This window comes from Spea bombifrons, chromosome 13 (genome assembly GCF_027358695.1).
Source record: "Spea bombifrons isolate aSpeBom1 chromosome 13, aSpeBom1.2.pri, whole genome shotgun sequence".
Taxonomy (NCBI): Eukaryota; Metazoa; Chordata; class Amphibia; order Anura; family Pelobatidae; genus Spea; species Spea bombifrons.
The window spans coordinates 20,907,343-20,928,598 of NC_071099.1; the positions used below are offsets into that span (position 1 = coordinate 20,907,343).

General features: G+C 54.5%; 2 protein-coding genes across 4 annotated transcripts; one reads left to right on the forward strand and one right to left on the reverse strand.

Annotated features, from left to right (window-relative positions):
* Window positions 1-248: 248 nt before the first annotated feature.
* SLC16A6 (solute carrier family 16 member 6) lies at window positions 249-5,613 on the reverse strand. Of its 2 annotated transcripts, none has more exons than XM_053453537.1 (6): window positions 5,454-5,613; window positions 3,919-4,151; window positions 3,543-3,686; window positions 2,975-3,103; window positions 1,874-2,686; window positions 249-1,149 (listed from the first exon to the last, which is right to left on the reverse strand). In XM_053453537.1, exons 2-6 carry the CDS (start codon window positions 4,142-4,144, stop codon window positions 875-877), a joined length of 1,587 nt encoding a protein of 528 aa, XP_053309512.1. In that variant the 5' UTR covers window positions 4,145-4,151; window positions 5,454-5,613; the 3' UTR covers window positions 249-874. The 2 variants fall into 2 exon arrangements, with proteins under 2 accessions (XP_053309512.1, XP_053309513.1); XM_053453538.1 differs by having other exon boundaries at window positions 5,414-5,613.
* Window positions 5,614-13,999: 8,386 nt separating this feature from the next.
* ARSG (arylsulfatase G) lies at window positions 14,000-20,639 on the forward strand. Of its 2 annotated transcripts, XM_053453535.1 has the most exons (11): window positions 14,000-14,246; window positions 14,957-15,144; window positions 15,262-15,309; window positions 15,476-15,590; window positions 15,958-16,092; window positions 16,827-17,008; window positions 17,754-17,834; window positions 18,370-18,478; window positions 19,552-19,672; window positions 19,933-20,023; window positions 20,103-20,639. In XM_053453535.1, the coding sequence occupies exons 1-11, from the start codon at window positions 14,032-14,034 to the stop codon at window positions 20,408-20,410; spliced, it is 1,593 nt and encodes a 530-aa protein (XP_053309510.1). In that variant the 5' UTR covers window positions 14,000-14,031; the 3' UTR covers window positions 20,411-20,639. The 2 variants fall into 2 exon arrangements, with proteins under 2 accessions (XP_053309510.1, XP_053309511.1); XM_053453536.1 differs by lacking the exon at window positions 15,262-15,309.
* Window positions 20,640-21,256: the final 617 nt, after the last annotated feature.

Here is a 21,256-nt window from a genome sequence, read left to right on the forward strand (position 1 = left end):
GTGGCCGGGTGGTGTCAGGTAAATGCGTGTTTAGAGTGTTTAAGACGGAATTTGCAATAAGAAATATACCCCCCCCATATGCCGCAATACAGCCCAGATACCCCCGCTGTGTTTTAACCCCGCCAAGGCCTTAATACCAGGCTCTTCCCCCGCCAAGCCCTTGTTAATCCTGGCCAGCCTCGACACGTACACTCAGTGGTTTTACACGCGCTCCGTGTGGCCCCTGAACACAGACACGCAGGGCCACGTTTAGGCGTCTCAGGAAGTTTATTTCAAGGCATATGTTCCAGAACAGTATCGTTACAGTCATTGCGTTAAAATACTACGTGTATAAAAGAGAAAGACCTGAGGCACTATAGGAATATTGCAACGTTCCTACAGAATGTGAAATAAAAGAGGAGCGGGGCGAGCGTCGCCCGTCCGCTCAGCAGCGTGTCCTAAAATCTCACGTAATAAATATTTGGTCTGCGTTAAAAACAAGGAGCAGGTAATGACTTCAGTGTCTCTGGTTACAGATGCAGCAGCACGTCTCATACTAATAAAATACATGGTAACTAGCAAATTGACCCCGTCGTCGTGCCGACGAGTCCAGCAGGGTTAGCATTGGCCCGGCGTCACGCGTGGTCCTCGTTTGTTACACGGAAGGCGTTGCATGCAGACCCCGTAGGATGGTGGCGGGGCGAGAATTAGACAGACTCCGCACGCACTGTGAATTAAAAGCCATCATGGTCGGTGAAGTTATTCTCTTTGGAAAGTAAATACCCCGCCGGCATCGGCGCACGTGAGCTGGATGTAGAAACCCGCCACGTTCATAGTCTTCCTTCCCTTTTTTGAGCGTTCGATTGAGTTTTCGGAGAGATGACCCAATTACATTCTAGTTTGGCCCGTTTAAGGGCTTAATACTCGAAGGGCTCTCGTTGAGACTCTGGCAGCTTTTGCCGAGCCCCAAGTCCATCTCCAGGAAGTCCTCCGGCGGGTCGAGCGGCTCGTGGCATTTCACGGACTCCATCGGCACGGCCTCGGGCTTCCTGCGGCATAGTCCCTTCTTACACGGCCTTACCAAAGCCAGGCACGCGGCGGCAAAGACCATCCCGACGGCACAGGAGTAAAACGCCGAGGCGTAGTCTTGTGTCCAGTCGACCAGCATACCTGACGGGAGAGAGAAGGGGGGGGGGGAATGGTTAATACGCTTAAGGAACCAATGAAACGCATCAGATGCACGACATCCGCGTCCCACCTTTACAAACGATTCAAGTATTTCACCCCAATCCACCGGCCCCAGAAAGATACCCGACGCTCTCTAGCCGGGGCAGCTTCCAGAATGTCTAACAGCGCAATGCATCTATCTGGGCATTTATATGGCATGCCTAGGACAGGGCAGGACAGAGAAATTCCTAATTTACCCCTGGACCGAGGGACATGGCTCTGCTGGGCCCGTGTGGCTAATGAGAGGACAATCAGTAAGCAGGAACCCCCGCCAAGGACACACAGCGCGCTTTAAACCGTATTGACCGGCTCGGCGCTGCGACCGGGGTCGATGTCTGATGCGGAAAGTTAATTATTGCGTTATCCGAGATTAAAGTCCAGGCCAGGAGGTAACTAACCTCGCACACCAAAGGGAGTGCCCTCAAAAATTAAGGCATCCCATAAATCCGTTACAGAGTTGACCCTTAAGTATTTTGTACCCCTATATTTGTATGGGGGGGCAAACCTTGCTTCTGATTGAAGGCAGAGACCCCGCTGTCGAGACATGCGAGGCATGAAAAAGCGAGCGAGAGCAGGTGAAGGGGAGACGCTGGAAGCTGCAGCAGGAGAGATGCAGAGCACTTAAGAGGAATCAGGAAAGCGGTGGCTACGACTTAACGTTTCTTACCTCCCAGCGGCGGTCCTGCCAGTCCGGAAAGGCTCTGAATGAACACATAGACGCCAACCCCAGACGACATCTTCTCAATGCCAACGATGTCCTCTTCAGCAATCAGAGGGATGTGGCTGCCGGCCACGCTGCCCAACATGCAGCCAAAGAACACGCTACATGCCATCAGTCCCCAAAAGTCATAGGCGAATGCGAAGGCGATGAGGGCCAGGCACAGGAGGACGACGAAGATCAGCTCAATGTAGATCTTGTTGATCGGTTTCTTAGTTAGGATCAACCCAGCGCCGATCCTCCCGAAGACCTCGGCGATCGCCATGCCCGACAGCATGTAGGCCGACAGGTCCTTGTCGATGCCCAGACTCAGGCTGAGGGGAATGATGTACAGAGAAGGTGCAAAGAAGCCAAGAGTGGCGAAGAGTCCGAAAAGTGCATAGCATATAAAACTGGGATTTCTCAACACGGAGAAGTCCAGGAGAGGGGCGGCTTTCGCTTTAGGTTCCCGTTTCTCCAGCGTCTCCTTTTTGTTCACTTCTTCTACTGGCTTCTCAGGCTTCGTGTTGGCCGCTTCATTCTTGGGTGAGGTAGATACTTCGACTCCAGAGTCTATGGAATCTAGAGATGTGAGCGTTTGCTCGTTTTCAAGCATGTAGGTAGTCTCTTGGTTGTCGGTGTTTACAGACCCTTTGCGTTCCTCCTGGGGTTTGATGACTATGGGCCGCAGCAGGGCTCCGCAGACCACGATGTTCAGCTGCAGAGCGCCGACGGTCAGCAGGCAGTACCTCCAGCCGATGTGCTCGTTTAGTGCGGTGATGGCTGAGAGGAGCAAACAGGAGGCGTTAGCACCGAGAATCACATTAATGAGCGAAACTCACAGCTAGATATCCCGATTCCTCGTCTAACCCAACGCCAGTTACAGATCACATGATCTTTAATAAGAGCCCCCAGCTTTACCCCACCCGGTGTAACAATGCAGCCCCCGTAGTGTTTGTAGTGGTGTTCGGCGTTGTGAATATTACGGTATAAGAACACGGATAATGGTTAGGTTAGAGAATAAGAGCTACAGGAGGCAGAAAGACCGGTTTCTCAACTGTCGCCAGTTACCTGGTGCAAACGCGAAGACGGCAAAACATTCCCCGGTGGAAGCGATCGCAATGACCAGGGAGCGCCGCTTGTCGAAGTACAGAGACAAGATGGTGACGGTCGGCAGGAAGCTGAGACAGAAGCCGAGTCCTGCAGAAGAAAGAGTAATGGCGCATCGTTAGAAGGGAGTCTTTACCAAACGAGCCTCATTCATCGCGTCCTCGCCGGCAGCAGCAGCCCCGAGGTCAGGGACTCGGATCTGCGGGACCCGGCGGACGTCAGGCATACCGGTCTGCGCTCACACGAGGGGAACCAGCAGACGGACACTCAGTGTTTACTCGTTACAGTCGGACGAGGGTCACATCAGGTTAAACACCCAACGCACGGAGGGTCATCCGGTAACAGGCAGACTGCCCCCCCCCCATTTAAAGGGCTGCCGAGCACTGCCGGATATTACGGCGCTCTATAAATCAAGGAATTACTATCCGGGGCAATTAAATTTTCCTACTTCATGTTTGATCTCCGCAGGAAACGGGGTCATTATTTTTGAGATTAGCAGCCGTGGAATTAGTGAAGGAGGAGAACTCACCAGACACGATCCCGATGGTGATGTACATTTCGACCACGTTGCGTGCAAACGAGCCGAGGATCATTCCCAGGCTGATGAGGAATCCGCCGACCATCACCACTGGCCGGTGCCCGAATCTGTTGCTCAGCACGGTGGAGAGGGGAGCTGCAGCAAAGAGACAACACTCATCATTCCAGCTCTCCAAACACGGACTGTCGAGTGGGGCAACCGCCAAAGGAATCGGGCTCTTGGGGCAGATTTTTGGTGGCACTAATAATGGTCACCGTCAGATGGAAGCCCTGACAGAATAGGGACCAGAGAACATAGCACCCCAAACGAGTCCAGCGCCCCCCTACGAGGAGAATGAAGACGGCCATAGAGAGGCCGCGGCTCTTACCGGTGAACGTGAGGACGAAGACACAGATGGAGATGATCCACGATATGCGGCTGTTGCTCTCGTCGAAGTAGACCATGAGCTCGTTGAAGAAGACCCCAAACGATTTGATCACTCCGTACGTAAACATTTCCACGAAGAAAAAGGCGGCGGCAACTGCCCACCCCCAGCCGCCGTCAGGCACTTTGGTGTAGACGTTGGCGCCGGCGCACTTCTCCATGGCTCTCATCTTCAGCCTGAGGAGAGGAGACAGAAGGACAGTCAGAGCCAGGGTTCCACCGGGTGACCCGCGTCGCCCGCTAAACTTACACCGCCAACCAGGCGAGCGCCAGGATCTCGCCAACCCAGGACTGCCGGCTAAATGTTAGGAGCCCAAGGCGCGCGCAGGGTTAACACAGCAATGGAGTTTCTTCCAGTTAGCGGTGGAACGCGGCGGGATCCTCCACCGGAGGGTTAAGACTCGAGCGTTCGCTGCAGCCGGATTATGTCTACTGCGGCAGACTTTCCGAGTTTATACGAGAGGTGCAGCGGGAGTGTGGGGTCCCCGTGCCCCCCCTAATAATGCAGGGGGGGCACTTTATAGAGTGTGCCCCCCCCGGCAGTGATTGGTGCGCCGTGTCAGGGACTCGTGTACGCACGGGGAGCGGGGCACGCGGATGATGCGAGCGCGCCGTACAATGCGGGATCAGGACGGCCACCGCGGAGCATCATTTAGGTCACCGTGGCCGTTTAACCCTTTCACTGTAAGGACTCGCATTCATCAGTAATTAAACTTTACATAAAGCAGCAGAAGGGCGACACGGACAGCACTCAGACAGTCTAACAAGTGCAGGCGCTCTCGCACGAGACAGTCCAGTGACATCATCGCTCTGCAGATCTTTCCTGCGCTCCGCTCCTTGCGGGCACAGAGTGCTGGCACGCTGCAGCACACCCGCGGGGCACTAGCGGAGCCGGGGCAGCAAATCACTGTATAAACTACACCGGACGCCAACAACGCGTTCATCTCCAAACACAACAGTTCATTGACAAAAACACGTTTCTTAGATGAGTAGACACAAGCAGGCCAGTTACACGCGTGTGCAGCACACAAACATACATTAACTCAGCACCCCTTCACCAAACCCCCCCCAAAAAGTGAACCCCAGATAATAGGACTGGGGGACCCCAGACACTCACAGGGCAAGGGGGTGTTCTCACACTACTCACACTCCCAGGGCAGGCAGGCAGGCAGGCACCAGTGGTATACTCACTCACTCATACTCCCAGGGCAGACAGGCAGGCAGGCACCAGTGGTATACTCACTCACTCATACTCCCAGGGCAGACAGGCAGGCGGGCACCAGTGGTATACTCACTCACACTCCCAGGACAGGCAGGCAGGCAGGCACTGGTGGTGTACTCACTCATACTCCCAGGGCAGACAGGCAGGCGGGCACCAGTGGTATACTCACTCACACTCCCAGGACAGGCAGGCAGGCAGGCACTGGTGGTGTACTCACTCGCACTCCCAGGGCAGGCAGGCACCGGTGGTGTACTCACTCGCACTCCCAGAGCAGGTGTTGTCCTCACTCAGATGGTATCCTCGGGCTGGGTGCTGCTGTCCCTCACCGTGCCCTCTATCTCATGCCAGTCTGCTCCGTCTCGTACTCAGCCTCGGTTTATATACCGGCTGTAGCCGGTCTGTTTCATGAGGACGCGCACAGGGAGCGCGCAATCACTCTACACCCCCCTCACGGGGGCGCGCGCCGGCTGCGGCACGGGAAGGGTTAACCTGCGGGAACGTGGCAGCGCGGTGCGCCTCGTCACCCACTGCTATTAGATTGCGAGCTCAGAGGGCATGTGAGGTCAACAAGGGTCACTGCAGGCCTGGCACAGTGCCACCACGGTGCTGCCCTTACCGGCACCCAGCAGGTGCCAGGGGGGAATAATAACCATGTACGCAACCAGTGCCAGGGTAGTGGGAATAATACCCCGGAGCAGCGCGGCCCGTGTGGCGCAGTCGCCATGGAGACCGGTGATGCTGCTGCCCGGCAGGTACCGCTTCCTCATAATGTTTTCCTCTCCTCGTTTCACTGCGGTCTGCGCGCGCCGCCTGCCATTAACCCTTCCCCTGCCGCGGCGGGGCTAAGGCGCGTCCCGGGTAGTCGGTAGCGCGCGAGGCGGGTGCGCGCGGAGATGTTCGTTCAGTCCGGGTAGAACAGGTTCCCGCCGGTCAGAAGAAGGAGGAGGAAGCTGCAGATAACACCGGCTTCCGACACCCGGGGGAGGGGCGGGAACACCAATGGCCTGCGGGTGTTATTGGCAGGACATTGTGTAAAGGGTTAATTGGGCTGTGAGAGGGGTATACAGATCATTGAAGGGGTTAAACGTTTGGGGTGACCCCGGTGTCGCCGGTCCTGAGAATTCCATGAACCCATATTAATTTGTATTTTATGAAATTATAATCCCGTGTGTTTGCGGCGCGGTGAAGCGTGACGGGCGAGTGAATGGGCGTACGAACACCTCTCGTGGAAGCCATCTGATTGGCCAGAGCAGGAGGTGCCGCCGGCGTCTGACAATCCGGCGATTGGGGGTCGCGTGTAACGTTTATTCCCCGAAGAGCTCGCTGCTGATTCGTGTACCTGGCTGTGCGCCCCCGGGGTGAAAGTACATGCGAGTGCGTGGCACACAAAAGGGTTAATCGGGCAAACTGCCATCTGGCAGATAAGGAATACATAGGTGAAAAGTGTGGCGGCTGTATAGACGCCAGTAATGAGGAATGTATAGGTGAAATGCGTGGCGGTATAGATGCCGGTAATGAGGAATGTATAGGTGAAACGCGTGGCGGCTGTAAGGAGGAATGTATAGGTGAATTTATAGGTGAAACGCGTGGCGGTATAGATGCAGGTAATGAGGAATATGTAGGTGACTATAGGTGAAACGCGTGGCGGCGGCTGTAAGGATGTGGGTAACAAGGTATATATAGGTGGATTTATAGGTGAAATGCGCGGCGGCGGCTGTAAGGATGTCGGTAATGAGGTCTATATAGGTGAAATGTGTGGGGGCAGCTGTATAGATGCAGATAATGAGGTATGTATAGGTGAAACGCATGGCGGTATAGATGCCGGTAATGAGGAATATGTAGATGACAGGTGAAACGCGTGGCAGCGGCTGTAAGGATGCCGGTAATGAGGTATATATAGGTGAAACGTGTGGCGGCGGCTGTAAGGATGCCGGTAATGAGGTATATATAGGTGAAACGTGTGGCGGCGGCTGTAAGGATGCCGGTAATGAGGTATATATAGGTGAAACGTGTGGCGGCGGCTGTAAGGATGCCGGTAATGAGGTATATATAGGTGAAACGTGTGGCGGCGGCTGTAAGGATGCCGGTAATGAGGTATATATAGGTGAAACGTGTGGCGGCGGCTGTAAGGATGCCGGTAATGAGGTATATATAGGTGAAACGTGTGGCGGCTGTAAGGATGCCGGTAATGAGGTATATATAGGTGAAACGTGTGGCGGCGGCTGTAAGGATGCCGGTAATGAGGTATATATAGGTGAAACGTGTGGCGGCGGCTGTAAGGATGCCGGTAATGAGGTATATATAGGTGAAACGTGTGGCGGCGGCTGTAAGGATGCCGGTAATGAGGTATATATAGGTGAAACGTGTGGCGGCGGCTGTAAGGATGCCGGTAATGAGGTATATATAGGTGAAACGTGTGGCGGTGGCTGTAAGGATGCCGGTAATGAGGTATATATAGGTGAAACGTGTGGCGGCGGCCTGAAGTATGCCGGTAATGAGGTATATATAGGTGAAACGTGTGGCGGCGGCTGTAAGGATGCCGGTAATGAGGTATATATAGGTGAAACGTGTGGCGGCGGCTGTAAGGATGCCGGTAATGAGGTATATATAGGTGAAACGTGTGGCGGCGGCTGTAAGGATGCCGGTAATGAGGTATATATAGGTGAAACGTGTGGCGGCGGCTGTAAGTATGCCGGTAATGAGGTATATATAGGTGAAACGTGTGGCGGTGGCTGTAAGGATGCCGGTAATGAGGTATATATAGGTGAAACGTGTGGCGGCGGCCTGAAGTATGCCGGTAATGAGGTATATATAGGTGAAACGTGTGGCGGCGGCTGTAAGTATGCCGGTAATGAGGTATATATAGGTGAAACGTGTGGTGGCGGCTGTAAGGATGCCGGTAATGAGGTATATATAGGTGAAACGTGTGGCGGCGGCTGTAAGGATGCCGGTAATGAGGTATATATAGGTGAAACGTGTGGCGGCTGTAAGGATGCCGGTAATGAGGTATATATAGGTGAAACGTGTGGCGGCGGCTGTAAGGATGCCGGTAATGAGGTATATATAGGTGAAACGTGTGGCGGGGGCTGTAAGTATGCCGGTAATGAGGTGTATATATAGGTGAAACGTGTGGCGGCGGCTGTAAGTATGCCGGTAATGAGGTATATATAGGTGAAACGTGTGGCGGCGGCCTGAAGTATGCCGGTAATGAGGTATATATAGGTGAAACGTGTGGCGGCGGCTGTAAGGATGCCGGTAATGAGGTATATATAGGTGAAACGTGTGGCGGCGGCTGTAAGGATGCCGGTAATGAGGTATATATAGGTGAAACGTGTGGCGGCGGCTGTAAGGATGCCGGTAATGAGGTATATATAGGTGAAACGTGTGGCGGCGGCTGTAAGTATGCCGGTAATGAGGTATATATAGGTGAAACGCGTGGCGGCGGCTGTATAGATGCAGATAATGAGGTGTGTAGAGGTGACTGTATAGGTGAAACGCGTGGCAGTGGTGTTCTGATGATGCCGGGGTTTTAGCGCTGGCTCTTGGGCCGCGGGGGCCGGATGGGTCGCCGTCTCGCGTGTTTCCTGGTAAAGGATTTAACGCACGCGGATCAGTCCAAGGCCGCCCGGCAGCCGTCCGCGTCCTTGAATCAGGACGGGGCGCATCGGCTCTTTCTAAGAAGAAATATACCCCCCCCCAGGGCTGAGAGAAGAGCTCGACAGGTGAGGAGGAGACCTACGGGGGTCACCGGGACCACTCCGGCTACCAAAGGGTTACGATGTCCGATTTATCCGGTTTTCAGGATTTCAAAAGAATCGGGGAATGAAATCGATTCTAAACGACTCTATAGGAACATTTAAGGAAAGGCCTCCCCGCTGAGGTGGTGCAGAGCTGGGGGCAGCTTGGCCGGAGTTACCTCCCCCCCAGTGGGCCGAGTGTTATTTGTAGGCGCGTTTGTGTCACGTTACGTGGCATGTCTCGGGTTTATAGAGAAGTTTGCCCCGCTTGGCTGGCTGCTTATGCCGCGACCCGCCAGCTGCCTCCGGTGCCGGTTCTCGTGTGTTCTTTATAGGCTTTTGACAAATCTCTTCTCGGGGTATAAACTGGTGCAGGAATCATGCCGCGCAGGCTCTCTAACCGCCGCTGTGTTATAAGAATAGGTTTCCTTACACGGTGGGTCAAAGGTTTAAAAGCAGATAACTCCGGCTGGGTGTGTTGGGATTGTGCTAACCGGCATAACAACCGTGCCATCCCACCGCACCCAGCCCGGTGTAACGACTGCGCCATCCCACTGCACCCGGCGTATCGACCGCGCCATCCCACTGCACCCGGCGTATCGACCGCGCCATCCCACCGCACCCGGCCCAGCGTAACGACCGCGCCATCCCACCGCACCCGGCCCGGTGTAACGACCGCTCCATCCCACTGCACCCGGCGTATCGACCGCGCCATCCCACTGCACCCGGCGTATCGACCGCGCCATCCCACCGCACCCGGCCCAGCGTAACGACCGCGCCATCCCACCGCACCCGGCCCGGTGTAACGACCGCTCCATCCCGGTGTAACGACGCGCCATCCCACCGCACCCGGCCCGGCGTATCGACCGCGCCATCCCACCGCACCCGGCCCGGTGTAACGACCGCTCCATCCCGGTGTAACGACGCGCCATCCCACCGCACCCGGCCCGGTGTAACGACCGCGCCATCCCACTGCACCCGGCCCGGTGTAACGACCGCTCCATCCCACTGCACCCGGCGTAACGACCGCGCCATCCCACCGCACCCAGCCCAGCGTAACGACCGCTCCATCCCACTGCACCCGGCCCGGTGTAACGACCGATCCATCCCACCGCACCCGGCCCGGTGTAACGACCGATCCATCCCACCGCACCCGGCGTAACGACCGCGCCATCCCGGTGTAACGACCGCGCCATCCCACCGCACCCGGCCCAGTGTAACGACCGCTCCATCCCGGTGTAACGACCGCGCCATCCCACGGCACCCGGCCCGGTGTAACGACCGCTCCATCCCGGTGTAACGACCGCGCCATCCCACCGCACCCGGCCCGGTGTAATGAATCCTCCGTCTCCTTAATGAATGAATTAGTGCTCCTTGGCTTCGCCGCGTAACTCATTTCCCTGGTGGCTTCGCTTCATCCCACCCGGCATCTTCCCGACACAACGACCCAGACGCTGCACAGAGCCGGTGTGGGATCGGTGCTGATACCGCGTGTTTCTGTGTATGTGTGAAGCCGTTTATGTGTTGACCCCCCACACCAGCGTTGTGGTCTGGCTCTGTGGGTTCTTTGTATCAGAAGAGCGCTTTGGTGCCGCTGGCAGACCCCAGACAGTTGTGTTGGCAGCAATGTCTGCCCATAAAGATCCGAGGCTAGCGGCGACGGCCCGTGGCATTCCAGCTCCTTCACTTTGACGGCAGAAATAATTGGCCGCCCCGAGGCCGTGGCACTCCATTGACTCGTGTGAGCTGGGCCCCTACTGGTTCCAAAACACGGTACCCTGCCACTTGCATGTTTCACGTGGCTACTGCTCATTTCATAGGTAGCTACGTGTGATAATGTGTACTTTTATATATAAACCCGTTCAGATGGAGTAAGTTATATGGGGGGGCACGTGTTCGGGGCCAGCAAGCTTTGGGTTAAGTCTCTTATTGTTGACGGGCCTCCCGGCTGCTGTATATAGTAGTAACGTTGTGCGGCTGATGCGTTTTGTGGAAGGCGTCGGGCAGCGCGTGGGATTCGGAATCAGGAGCTGTGGACGTGGGACTCGTGGATCCCGTCACATGAGCCCCGTTTAGGAGAAGAGACCCGCTTGCAGGGCTGCAGACTGATACGTGATACCGGGATAGACGGCGTGTTTACCGTGATACGGAGACAAACGGTGTGTTTACCGTGATACGGATCTGTCTGTGCTCTTCTGTAATATCACACGTTAAAGTCCCGGCTGCGTTGGCACGCGCTGTGAACACGTTAATCCCCCCCCCCCCGAGATCGTTTTTATTAAAGAAAATCACTAAGTAGGATGTTTACTGCAGAAAGAAACGTCTTCTAATCCCTTTTAGCAGCTTTTTATTAAGTGAAATAAAGTCCAAGGTTTGCGACGTGGCTCGGAGCCTCTGAATAATTTTGGGTAAATTGGGATTGTTGGTATTTATATGATTGGCCCAAAGAGTCATGTGACATTGTGTGGCCCTCGCAGGTCACCTGCGTGAGGTATATTTTGGGATTTAAATCTATAAGAGGTCCAATTAGGAATTGGGAGATCTGGATTATCTACATGTCGGGAATTTGGTGAGGCCGGATTAGTTACATGTTGGGAATCGGGGAGGCTGGGTTAGGTACATGTCGGGAATCGGGGAGGCAGGGTTAGGTACATGTCGGGAATCGGGGAGGCAGGGTTAGGTACATGTCGGGAATCGGGGAGGCTGGGTTAGGTACATGTCAGAAATCGGGGAGGCAGGGTTAGGTACATGTCGGGAATCGGGGAGGCTGGGTTAGGTACATGTCAGAAATCGGGGAGGCAGGGTTAGGTACATGTTGGGAATCGGGGAGGCTGGGTTAGGTACATGTCGGGAATCGGGGAGGCTGGGTTAGGTACATGTTGGGAATCAGGGAGGCTGGGTTAGGTACATGTCGGGGAGGCAGGGTTAGGTACATGTCGGGAATCGGGGAGGCTGGGTGAGGTACATGTCGGGGAGGCAGGGTTAGGTACATGTCGGGGAGGCAGGGTTAGGTACATGTCGGGGAGGCAGGGTTAGGTACATGTCGGGAATCGGGGAGGCTGGGTTAGGTACATGTCGGGAATCGGGGAGGCAGGGTTAGGTACATGTCGGGAATCGGGGAGGCAGGGTTAGGTACATGTCGGGAATCGGGGAGGCTGGGTGAGGTACATGTCGGGAATCGGGGGGAGGATGGGTTAGGTAGCACTAGAACTCCTATCACCATATACCAAATCTGTTTGAATTCCGGACATCCGTCGCCTCCCTCCTGCGATTTGCCTGCGAGGCGTGCCTGGCTGCCAATGAGTTAAATGTTCCTGATATGGAGAAGGGCCCTTGAACATCAACAGCCGTGTGCGTGTAAACACGGTCCCTCCTCGAGCTGCAGACACAGGCGTGACGCGTGGAATTCCTTTCAGAGAAGCGTCCTCTGGATTCGGAGAAGCCGAGCTTTGTACCTGATGTTAATCCCTCTCTATTAATGGGAACCGGTTAGTTGTTGTCATGGGGGGGGTCGTCGTCTCTTCCGTCACTCTGACAAAGCAACACCACAAACCAGACAATGGCGCTCCAGCTCCGGCCACCTCACGTCTCAGGACTGCCACAAATCACGGTGTCTCGTGTTCTTCCTCCCCTTATTGTGCTGTAGCCAGCGTGGGGCGCGTTATACGCAGTGTTAATGTATTTCAGGGGATGCTCGCTAAGCATGCGCAGGAGCGCAGCTGTCTCTTATCTCATCTCGCGGGAGCGTTTGGAAAGACAGATGTCTATCTGCCGGCCGCTCTCCACGTTATTCCGGGACGTAAAACAGTGCTAGGGGTTTTCTGCCACCGGTAAACCTCACCCTACGTGCCGGCGCGGGCAGGAAAACCTGCGCGGGTCGCCTCCTCCGGGTCGGCTCCCAGGGAGCAGTGAAGGTTACTTGAAAGCGGTAGCCGCAGCCATTTATTTTAAGGGGATTTTGTTGCCCGGTGGATATGATGTCATACCCCGACTCATTCCATCATCAAGTCCCAAAATGATGGGGAGGGGGGGGTTATGGAGACGTGAACTCGGGCAACTCAACCAGACTTTCTCCAGCCAAACAGCCCCAGTAACCACTTTATTTCTGTCGCCAGAGTTACTTGGTAGAAGAAAAGTAAAATGTATAGGAGGAGGGACGAGGATCGACGCGGATCTTCAGGTGCCGGCCGACTCGGTAAACAGATGCCGATTGTTATTTGGCCGGCCCGCTGCTGTGTTGCTTTTGGCGATTGTGAGACCAACAACATCTACAAAAGAAATAAAAGAACGCTTTGATGGGGCAGGTATCACCTGCCGTGTATAAACGGCCCGTAATATTTACACAGCCCGGCCAGCTGCCCGTCGGAACTCTTGCACAAGCTCCGGATCAGGTTGGTCTTTGATGTTGGCCGTGGTTACTCAAGCGTCGGGTGCTCTTTGCCTTCTTGTTAGTCCCAACTGGGACAGCGGCCCTTCTAAGTGCGGACGCAGCAAAATAATCTGCAAAACATCCCTCGCCGTAACCCCGAGTGCCAGAACTCCGTGTTACTTCGGGGCGACTCGTCTCGGAACATTAACTTTTATCACCAGCACTGTCCCACGTAACGAATCGGCTGCGTCACGGCAATCCCCTCGGTCCGTGGCAAAGTCCGGCACGTAACGCTCTGTATATGATAACCGATCGGTCCCCCGTTACAGGAAGACGCCGGCTGCCGTACCGAACACCGACGCAGAAGAGGCAGGCTGCCGGGAGCTTCTCCTCGACGATCAGCTCACGGCCGGTTCTCTGTCTGTAAGGAGAGTGTGAGCTCCGCGGACTCGATGCCTCGGCGTTACGTGGCATATATCGCTCGTTTCCGCATATACCGGATCACGCTGGGTTTTTGGCCAAAAATGATTGCTTGCGTCCCAAATGGGTGTAAAGCGGGAAACCCTTTCCCATCATCTTAGAGTTTAGTGAAATGCCCCCAATATTGAACGCATTGACCCCGGTTCTTTATTTTTTCAGGATCCTGGTTTATTCCGGCCCTGTTGCTGTCCCGTCGCTGCGGGTTCTCTCGCTCCCGCCGGATCCGAGGCCGCTCGCCCGTCCCCAAACATGCCGCTTGCGCCCGTCCTCGCGAAGCCTTTGCTGGGGATGATCCTTTTCTGCTGCTTTCTCCGCGTTTGGGTTCCAGATTCCAGCCGCGCAGAAAAGCCGAACTTCGTGGTGATTCTAGCAGACGACGTCGGCTGGGGAGATCTCGGTGCAAACGTGGCGGGGTCTACGTCGGATACTCCGAACCTGGACAGAATGGCTTCCGAGGGAATGCGGTAATTACGGCTGCTCTTTCATTTCTTCTGTTCTCATCGACGTAAATGGAGCTCCGTATAATCGACGTATATGGAGGCAGAGCCCGGTGTCCGGTGACCCAGCAGAGTTTAATTCATAAATCTAGCACATGGCCGACCCCGGCCTTTCTTCTCCCCGGGGTGCCTCCTTTATTCTGTCCTCTCGATCCAGCGAAATGAACGTTTTCACCGCGTGGTCCTCGGTGGTCGGAAGAGTCCTGATCTAGGAAAAGATATCATGAGACTTCCTTCTCGAGCCGCCTTGGGGTTTGCCTGACTTGTTTCTTCTGTTCGATGTGAACGTCTGAGCCCCGGGGTCTGGGATAACACAGGGACCCCCTGTTAGCGCACATGTGTGGCCCCTTTGTGTGCGGTTCCACTCACTGCAACCAGCGTGAAATCGGCGTGTGGGGAAAATGAAGCGCGGTCGCCCCCCCACCCCCCCGGCGCAGACGCCTCGTTCTCGTCGGGGATACAGAAATCTAAACCAATATTATGAGAATGTGTTTAAAAAACATTATTTACGAAGAGGATGTAGCAGATAACCAGCAGATAAGAGCCACGGCCCAGGCGGGCCGGATCAGGACAGGTTTAAATCATCCGGGAGTTCTGCGGGAAGAGGTCGCCGTCGTGTTTTTATGCAAAGCTGCATTTTTACCAATAATCGTTTATTTATTTATTTAATTTTTTAGTTTCGTGGATTTCCACGCGGCTGCCTCCGCCTGCTCCCCGTCACGCGCCTCCCTGCTTACCGGGAGACTGGGAATTCGGAACGGGGTCACCCACAACTTTGCCGTGACCTCGGTCGGCGGGCTGCCCCTCAATGAGACCACCCTGGCCGACGTTTTAAAGCAAGCTGGCTACAGGACGGGGCTTATAGGTAGAGTTTGGGCCGGTACCGAGAGCCGTCTCGGACCCCCTGCGCGATTCCTGCGACGTTTCTAGCGCATGCACGCAGCCCGGAATATGCGTAGAACCGTGTGCTTTTTATTTTCAGGTAAATGGCACTTGGGGCATCACGGCAGATACCACCCCAACTTCCGCGGTAAGCCTGGAATGAGGTGGGCTCCATACTGAGGGTTTCTATAGGGGAGTCACATGACCCTGTGTACAGTCTTTAGTACTCTGTACCCGGGTGCTACGTACCCCACCCCCCCGGGGCAGGTCTGGGGCTTTTACTTCATTTATCTGACGTTGTTTCCTTGTTCCAGGTTTTGATTATTTCTACGGGATCCCGTATAGCAATGATATGGGCTGCACGGACCACCCAGGATACGACCTCCCCCCGTGCCCCCCGTGCCCTATGCCCCCAGAGACGCGGGGAAGGTATAAAGTGATGTGTTATGTATTGTGGGTGCAGGAACTCATTGAACACGCCAAGATACCTGTTTAACTGGGGTCTTATCACCATAGCAACTGAATGAAATGGAATTGGACCACTACATTGGTTGCTACGGTGATAAGACCGCCAGCTCTTTGGAACACTTTGTGTTTCCTCTACCCTTGGAGACATCCGTTGACTTCCTTGAGGTTAGCGCGCCATTTAGTAGACCTGCGCTGGTTACTGGTGGCCCTGAGTACCCTGTAGAGGGCTGGAAGGACGTTCTGTGGCCATTAGGCCGCCGGTGGTGTTAGTAACGACCCGTGGGGTTTACCGTCTCACTATTCATGTAACCTGGCGTTTGTCCCGCAGCCGGCGAGGAGGGTGCTTTACCGACCTGGCGCTCCCTCTGATGGAGAACTCGGCGATCGTGGAGCAGCCGGTTACCCTGAGCAGTCTGCCGGCCACGTATGTGCGCAAAGCCACGGACTTCATGAACGAGGCGACGTGAGTGATTTCTCATAATCCCGAGGAGATGAGATCCCGTGTCTGGCGGCGCTCTTGGCACGTGCCCAGGGGCGAGTCCCCAAACCCAGGCGTTGCTAAACCTTTCCTGCTGGTTTTCTCCGGCCGTGGCCCGTTCCCGTGGGCTGGATGAAGCTGCGCGTTTGCTGCGCTCAGCAGAAGTTCAGGTGGCGACTCGTGCCAAAGAGCTTCGTCAAACATCTCCCCGTCTCTGACAGACCGGCATCGCGGGACGTCGTGTGAGGACATGATGACAGCCGGAGCCACGAGGGAGTGAGGAGCTCGTGGCAGTGAGAGTGTTAATGTGCGCATTGTGTGGATACATCGGCCCCTTCATATTGCAGATTAACCCTTCTTGCTCCCCCTGCTATGGCCCCAGGTCTAGATACCTCTGCTGTACTAATGAGCACTGCTGGCTCGTGGCCTCAGCCGGGGCAGATAGTGGCATCTGGTGCAGTATGAGGGTTTTGCGTGTTTGCCGCGCAGGTTCCCGTGTGCTGCGTTGTGTCCCCGGGACCTCCACCTGTGGTCCGACCCTGGGACAAGGCACCTAGCCCAGCGTCTGTGGATCCTGCTGGGGGCAGGATGGGCTGAGCCCCCCGGGCTGCCGGATTGTGGAATCGGTGCCTCTCCGTGGTCTCGTAACCCTTTGGTTGCTGGAGGTCTGTTCGAATGCTTCCCTGCTCGTCATAGCGGTTTTTGTGTTTCACATGCAGCGGCCTCGGTCAGCCGTTCTTCCTGTACGTGGCTCTGGCTCACATGCACGTGCCGCTCTCCGCGGGGCCGGGACCCCCGACGCCGTATTCTGCCGGCCTGCGACAGATGGATCTAATGGTGGAGCAGATAAGAGCCGAGGCGTTCAGCGCCGGGCGCACCAACACCCTGCTCTGGTTCACAGGTAACCGCGGCCGCAGGTGTCTTATCATTTATCGTTTATATCATTTATCAATAATATCATTATCATTAATACCATTTCTCATTAATATCATTTATTATCATTAATATCATTTATCATTAATACCATTTATTATCATTAATACCATTTCTCATTAATATCATTATCATTTATTATTATTAATATCATTTCTCATTAATATCATTTATTATCATTTATTATCATTAATATCATTATTATCATTAATATCATTATTATTATTATCATTAATACCATTTATCATTAATATCATTATTATTATCATTAATACCATTTATTATCATTAATATCATTTATCATTAATACCATTTCTCATTAATATCATTATCATTTATTATCATTAATATCATTATTATTATCATTAATATCATTTATCACTAATATCATTTATTATCATTAATACCATTATTATTATCATTAATACCATTTATCATTAATATCATTATCATTTATCATCATTAATATCATTTATAATTAATATAATTATCATTTATCATCATTTATTATCATTTATCAATAATATAATGTATCATCATTATTTTCATTCATATCATTTATCTTTACCATTTATCATTATTATTAATATCATTTATTATCATTAATATCATTTATCATTATTATTAATATCATTATTATCATAATAATCTTGGATATTTATAAGAAAATGAAAGCCTGATCAGTGGATATTCGATATTCCCAAATAATGCAGGTGACAACGGACCGTGGGCTCAGAAATGTGACTTGGCGGGAAGCGTGGGGCCGTTTGTGGGCGCGTGGCAGACCAGGCAAGGTGCAAACCCTCGTACTTTATGACTAAAGCCGGGGCTGGGATTCTGTTTCTGTATACGATGTAAGAAATGCACTGCGCCCGGTTCCTGCCCCCGGTTCCTGCCCCGGTTCCTGCCCCGGGTTCCTGCCCCCGGTTCCTGCCCCCGGTTCCTGTCCCCGGTTCCTGCCCCCGGTTAACACGTGACACGGAATCAGAAAAACGCCAAGGTAGCCGCGTGGCATATTTGGTGCCTACATATATCCCAGGGCTGTGGGTCCCTCGGAATGATGTCTCGCAAGGCGGTCTCGGGGCTTGTAATGAGTTCTAGATGTTCCGTGTCAGAGAACGTTCGCCGGGTTCCGATGATCCCGTCTCTAGAATCCGGAAGATTCTATATGAATAGAGCTGCAGGGATCGGTGTTACGTGGCAGGGCCACGCACTCCGTCATTAAGCGCTGACCTAGCTCGGGGGGGCACTCTGTGCCGGGGCGCGCGTTGCTGCGTGGTTTGGGGGCGATCATACGTGTAACATTTTATCCATGTCCTGCGTTTCTAGGGGGGAGCTCCGCGAAGCAGACCACGTGGGAGGGCGGCCATCGCGTTCCAGCCGTGGTCTACTGGCCGGAGAGTACTCCGCGGAACGTCACCAGCGCAGCCCTGCTGAGGTACGGGGAGCAGCGCTAACCAGACGAGTACAACGGTCTGGGAGCATGAGGGTTAATGCTTTATGCGCCCCGCTCGGGGCGCCGGGTTCTGGCCGTGTCCACGGATTCCCGCGATCTCCGCTTGTTCAGCTGGAACGTGTTACAAGGTCATGTTTGTCTGGCCAGATCAGATCACGTGTGAAGCATGACCTGTAACACGGACTTACACGTGTCACCGTAACGGGCCCTTCGGTGGATTTCTGGGGCCAAAGAACCCTGGAAGCCAATAATTGCCTCTTTCCAACCTGGCAAAAAAATCCCGCAGCCCCTTATTTGCCCCGGCTTTGTAGACCCCGTGTTCAGAGCGCTCTCGGTGCGGGGATATCTCGCTGCCGTCTCTCGGCAGTGATTTCTGCGCTCTTGCTCGGTGCGGGATGTCTCGCTGTCGTCTCTCGGCAGTGATGTCTGCTCTCTTGCCCGGTGCGGGGATGTCTCGCTCGGTGCGGGATGTCTCCCCGCCGTCTCTTGGCAGTGATGTCTCGCTGTCGTCTCTCGGCAGTGATTTCTGCGCTCTTGCTCGGTGCGGGATGTCTCGCTGCCGTCTCTCGGCAGTGATGTCTCGCCGCCGCCTCTCGGCAGTGATGTCTCGCTGCCGCCTCGGCGTGCCGGTTCAGGCGATGTTTGTTTAGCGGGGTCTCTGCGAACACAAAGGCCGAGACTGTTCCCGCGCCCAGACGCTGCCCGTGGCCGCTCACGCCATTGTTTATTGTGCTGGCGTCAGAATAGAGAGCTTTAAAGCCACTTACTGCCGTCTGGTTTAGTAGCAGTCCGTCCAGTGCCAAGCCAGTAATAACAACACGGCCCCCAGTAAACCACAGCAGCCACAAACGGGGTTCGGCCATCTTTACGAACATTAACCGCTCCATCACTGCTTAGCCGGGGTATAAATCCATGTGTTGGGCCACCTGTTTGCAAGCAGGGATTGTGTTTCTGCATTGCCGGTCCCAGTCCTGGAGGATTATCACGGGTCACTCGCGTTATATCTGCACTTATAACATCTCTGTCGCTCCGGCTAACAGCTGCTTCTCCTTCAGCCTTTTAGACGTATTCCCCACCTTGGCGTCTCTGGCAGACGCGGCTTTACCGACCGGCAGACGCTTTGACGGCAAAGACGTGTCGGACGTTCTGCGTGGCCGGTCCCGGGCCGGTCACAGGGTAAGCGAGAGACTCGCGTGACGGCGTTAGACAGCCGGGAACAGCCTCCGCTTTCCAGGAACCGAGGACACGGCATTCCCCGGACGCGTCAGGGAACTCGCAGGGAGCGGACCTGGCGATTTATTCCTCCCCTTGTTTGTGTGGTCCCCCGTGTCTCTCTGTGTGGTCCCCCGTGTCTCTCTGTGTGATCCCCCCGTGTCTCTCTGTGTTGCCGCTGCATGATACATAACTGCCCCTCTCTCCCCCCTCTCTCTCTCCAGATACTTTATCACCCAAACAGCGGGGCGGCCGGCAGCTTTGGGCAGATAGCCGCGGTGCGCGTGGACCGGCACAAGGGATTTTATACCACGGGTAACGCCGCGCTGCTTGTCTCCGCTTTGAAGTCGTCACGGGCTTTACTGTCACTGAACGCTTTTTTATTTAAATCCAGGGGGAGCGTTGTCCTGCGGGGGCCGCCTGGGGCCAGAGCGCCACCACGACCCGCCACTGGTGTTTAACCTGCAGCGAGACCCGCAGGAAGCCGACGCGCTCGACCCGAGGAGCGAGGAGTATCTGGCGGTGCTGCCCGAGCTGACGAAAGCCATCGAGAGTCTCTCCGCGGACGTCCTGGCAGACAACGTGTCCGTGGCGGATTACTCTCGGCAAAGCTCCGCCGCTCTGTGCTGTGACCCGGCGCACGTCGCCTGCCGCTGCAGCCAGCTGCAGCTTCACAATCACAACGCCTCTTCACCGAACTGAAGCAGAACGCGATGCCTGGTAAGCGACCCTGGCCGCGGGGGCCGACTCGCTGCCGGCTTTAGACGCTTTCTAGGAAAACACTTATCTACCGGCAGATAAAGATACAGTGTTCTGTGCCGAGTGCCTTCACCCCGCCGCACCCACGCCTGCGTTACTACACAGCATCGGTTACGCAACACCTTATAGATCCCGGGGAGATCTCCTGTACAGTACTGTGATCAGGGCTATAGAGCAGATCCCACTTTATAGATCCCGGGGAGATCTCCTGTACAGTACTGTGATCAGGGCTATAGAGCAGATCCCACTTTATAGATCCCGGGGAGATCTCCTGTACAGTACTGTGATCAGGGCTATAGACCAGATCCCTGGAAGATCTCCTGTACAGTACTGTGATCAGGGCTATAGAGCAGATCCCACTTTATAGATCCCTGGGAGATCTCCTGTACAGTATTGTGATCAGGGCTATAGAGCAGATCCCACTTTATAGATCCCGGGGAGATCTCCTGTACAGTACTGTGATCAGGGCTATAGAGCAGATCCCGGGGAGATCTCCTGTACAGTACTGTGATCAGGGCTATAGAGCAGATCCCACTTTATAGATCCCGGGGAGATCTTGTGTACAGTACTGTGATCAGGGCTATAGAGCAGATCCCACTTTATAGATCCCGGGAAGATCTCCTGTACAGTATTGTGATCCATTCTATAGAGCAGATCCCAGGAGATCCCAGGACACAGAGAGCGGTCGTCGTCTGCCGGTGCGCTGGCGGCGCTCATTGTGTGCCGAGGACGCGGCTTCTTCATGGCGCTTTTCCCAGGCCGGCTCCTTCCACGTTTCCAGCCTTTTCA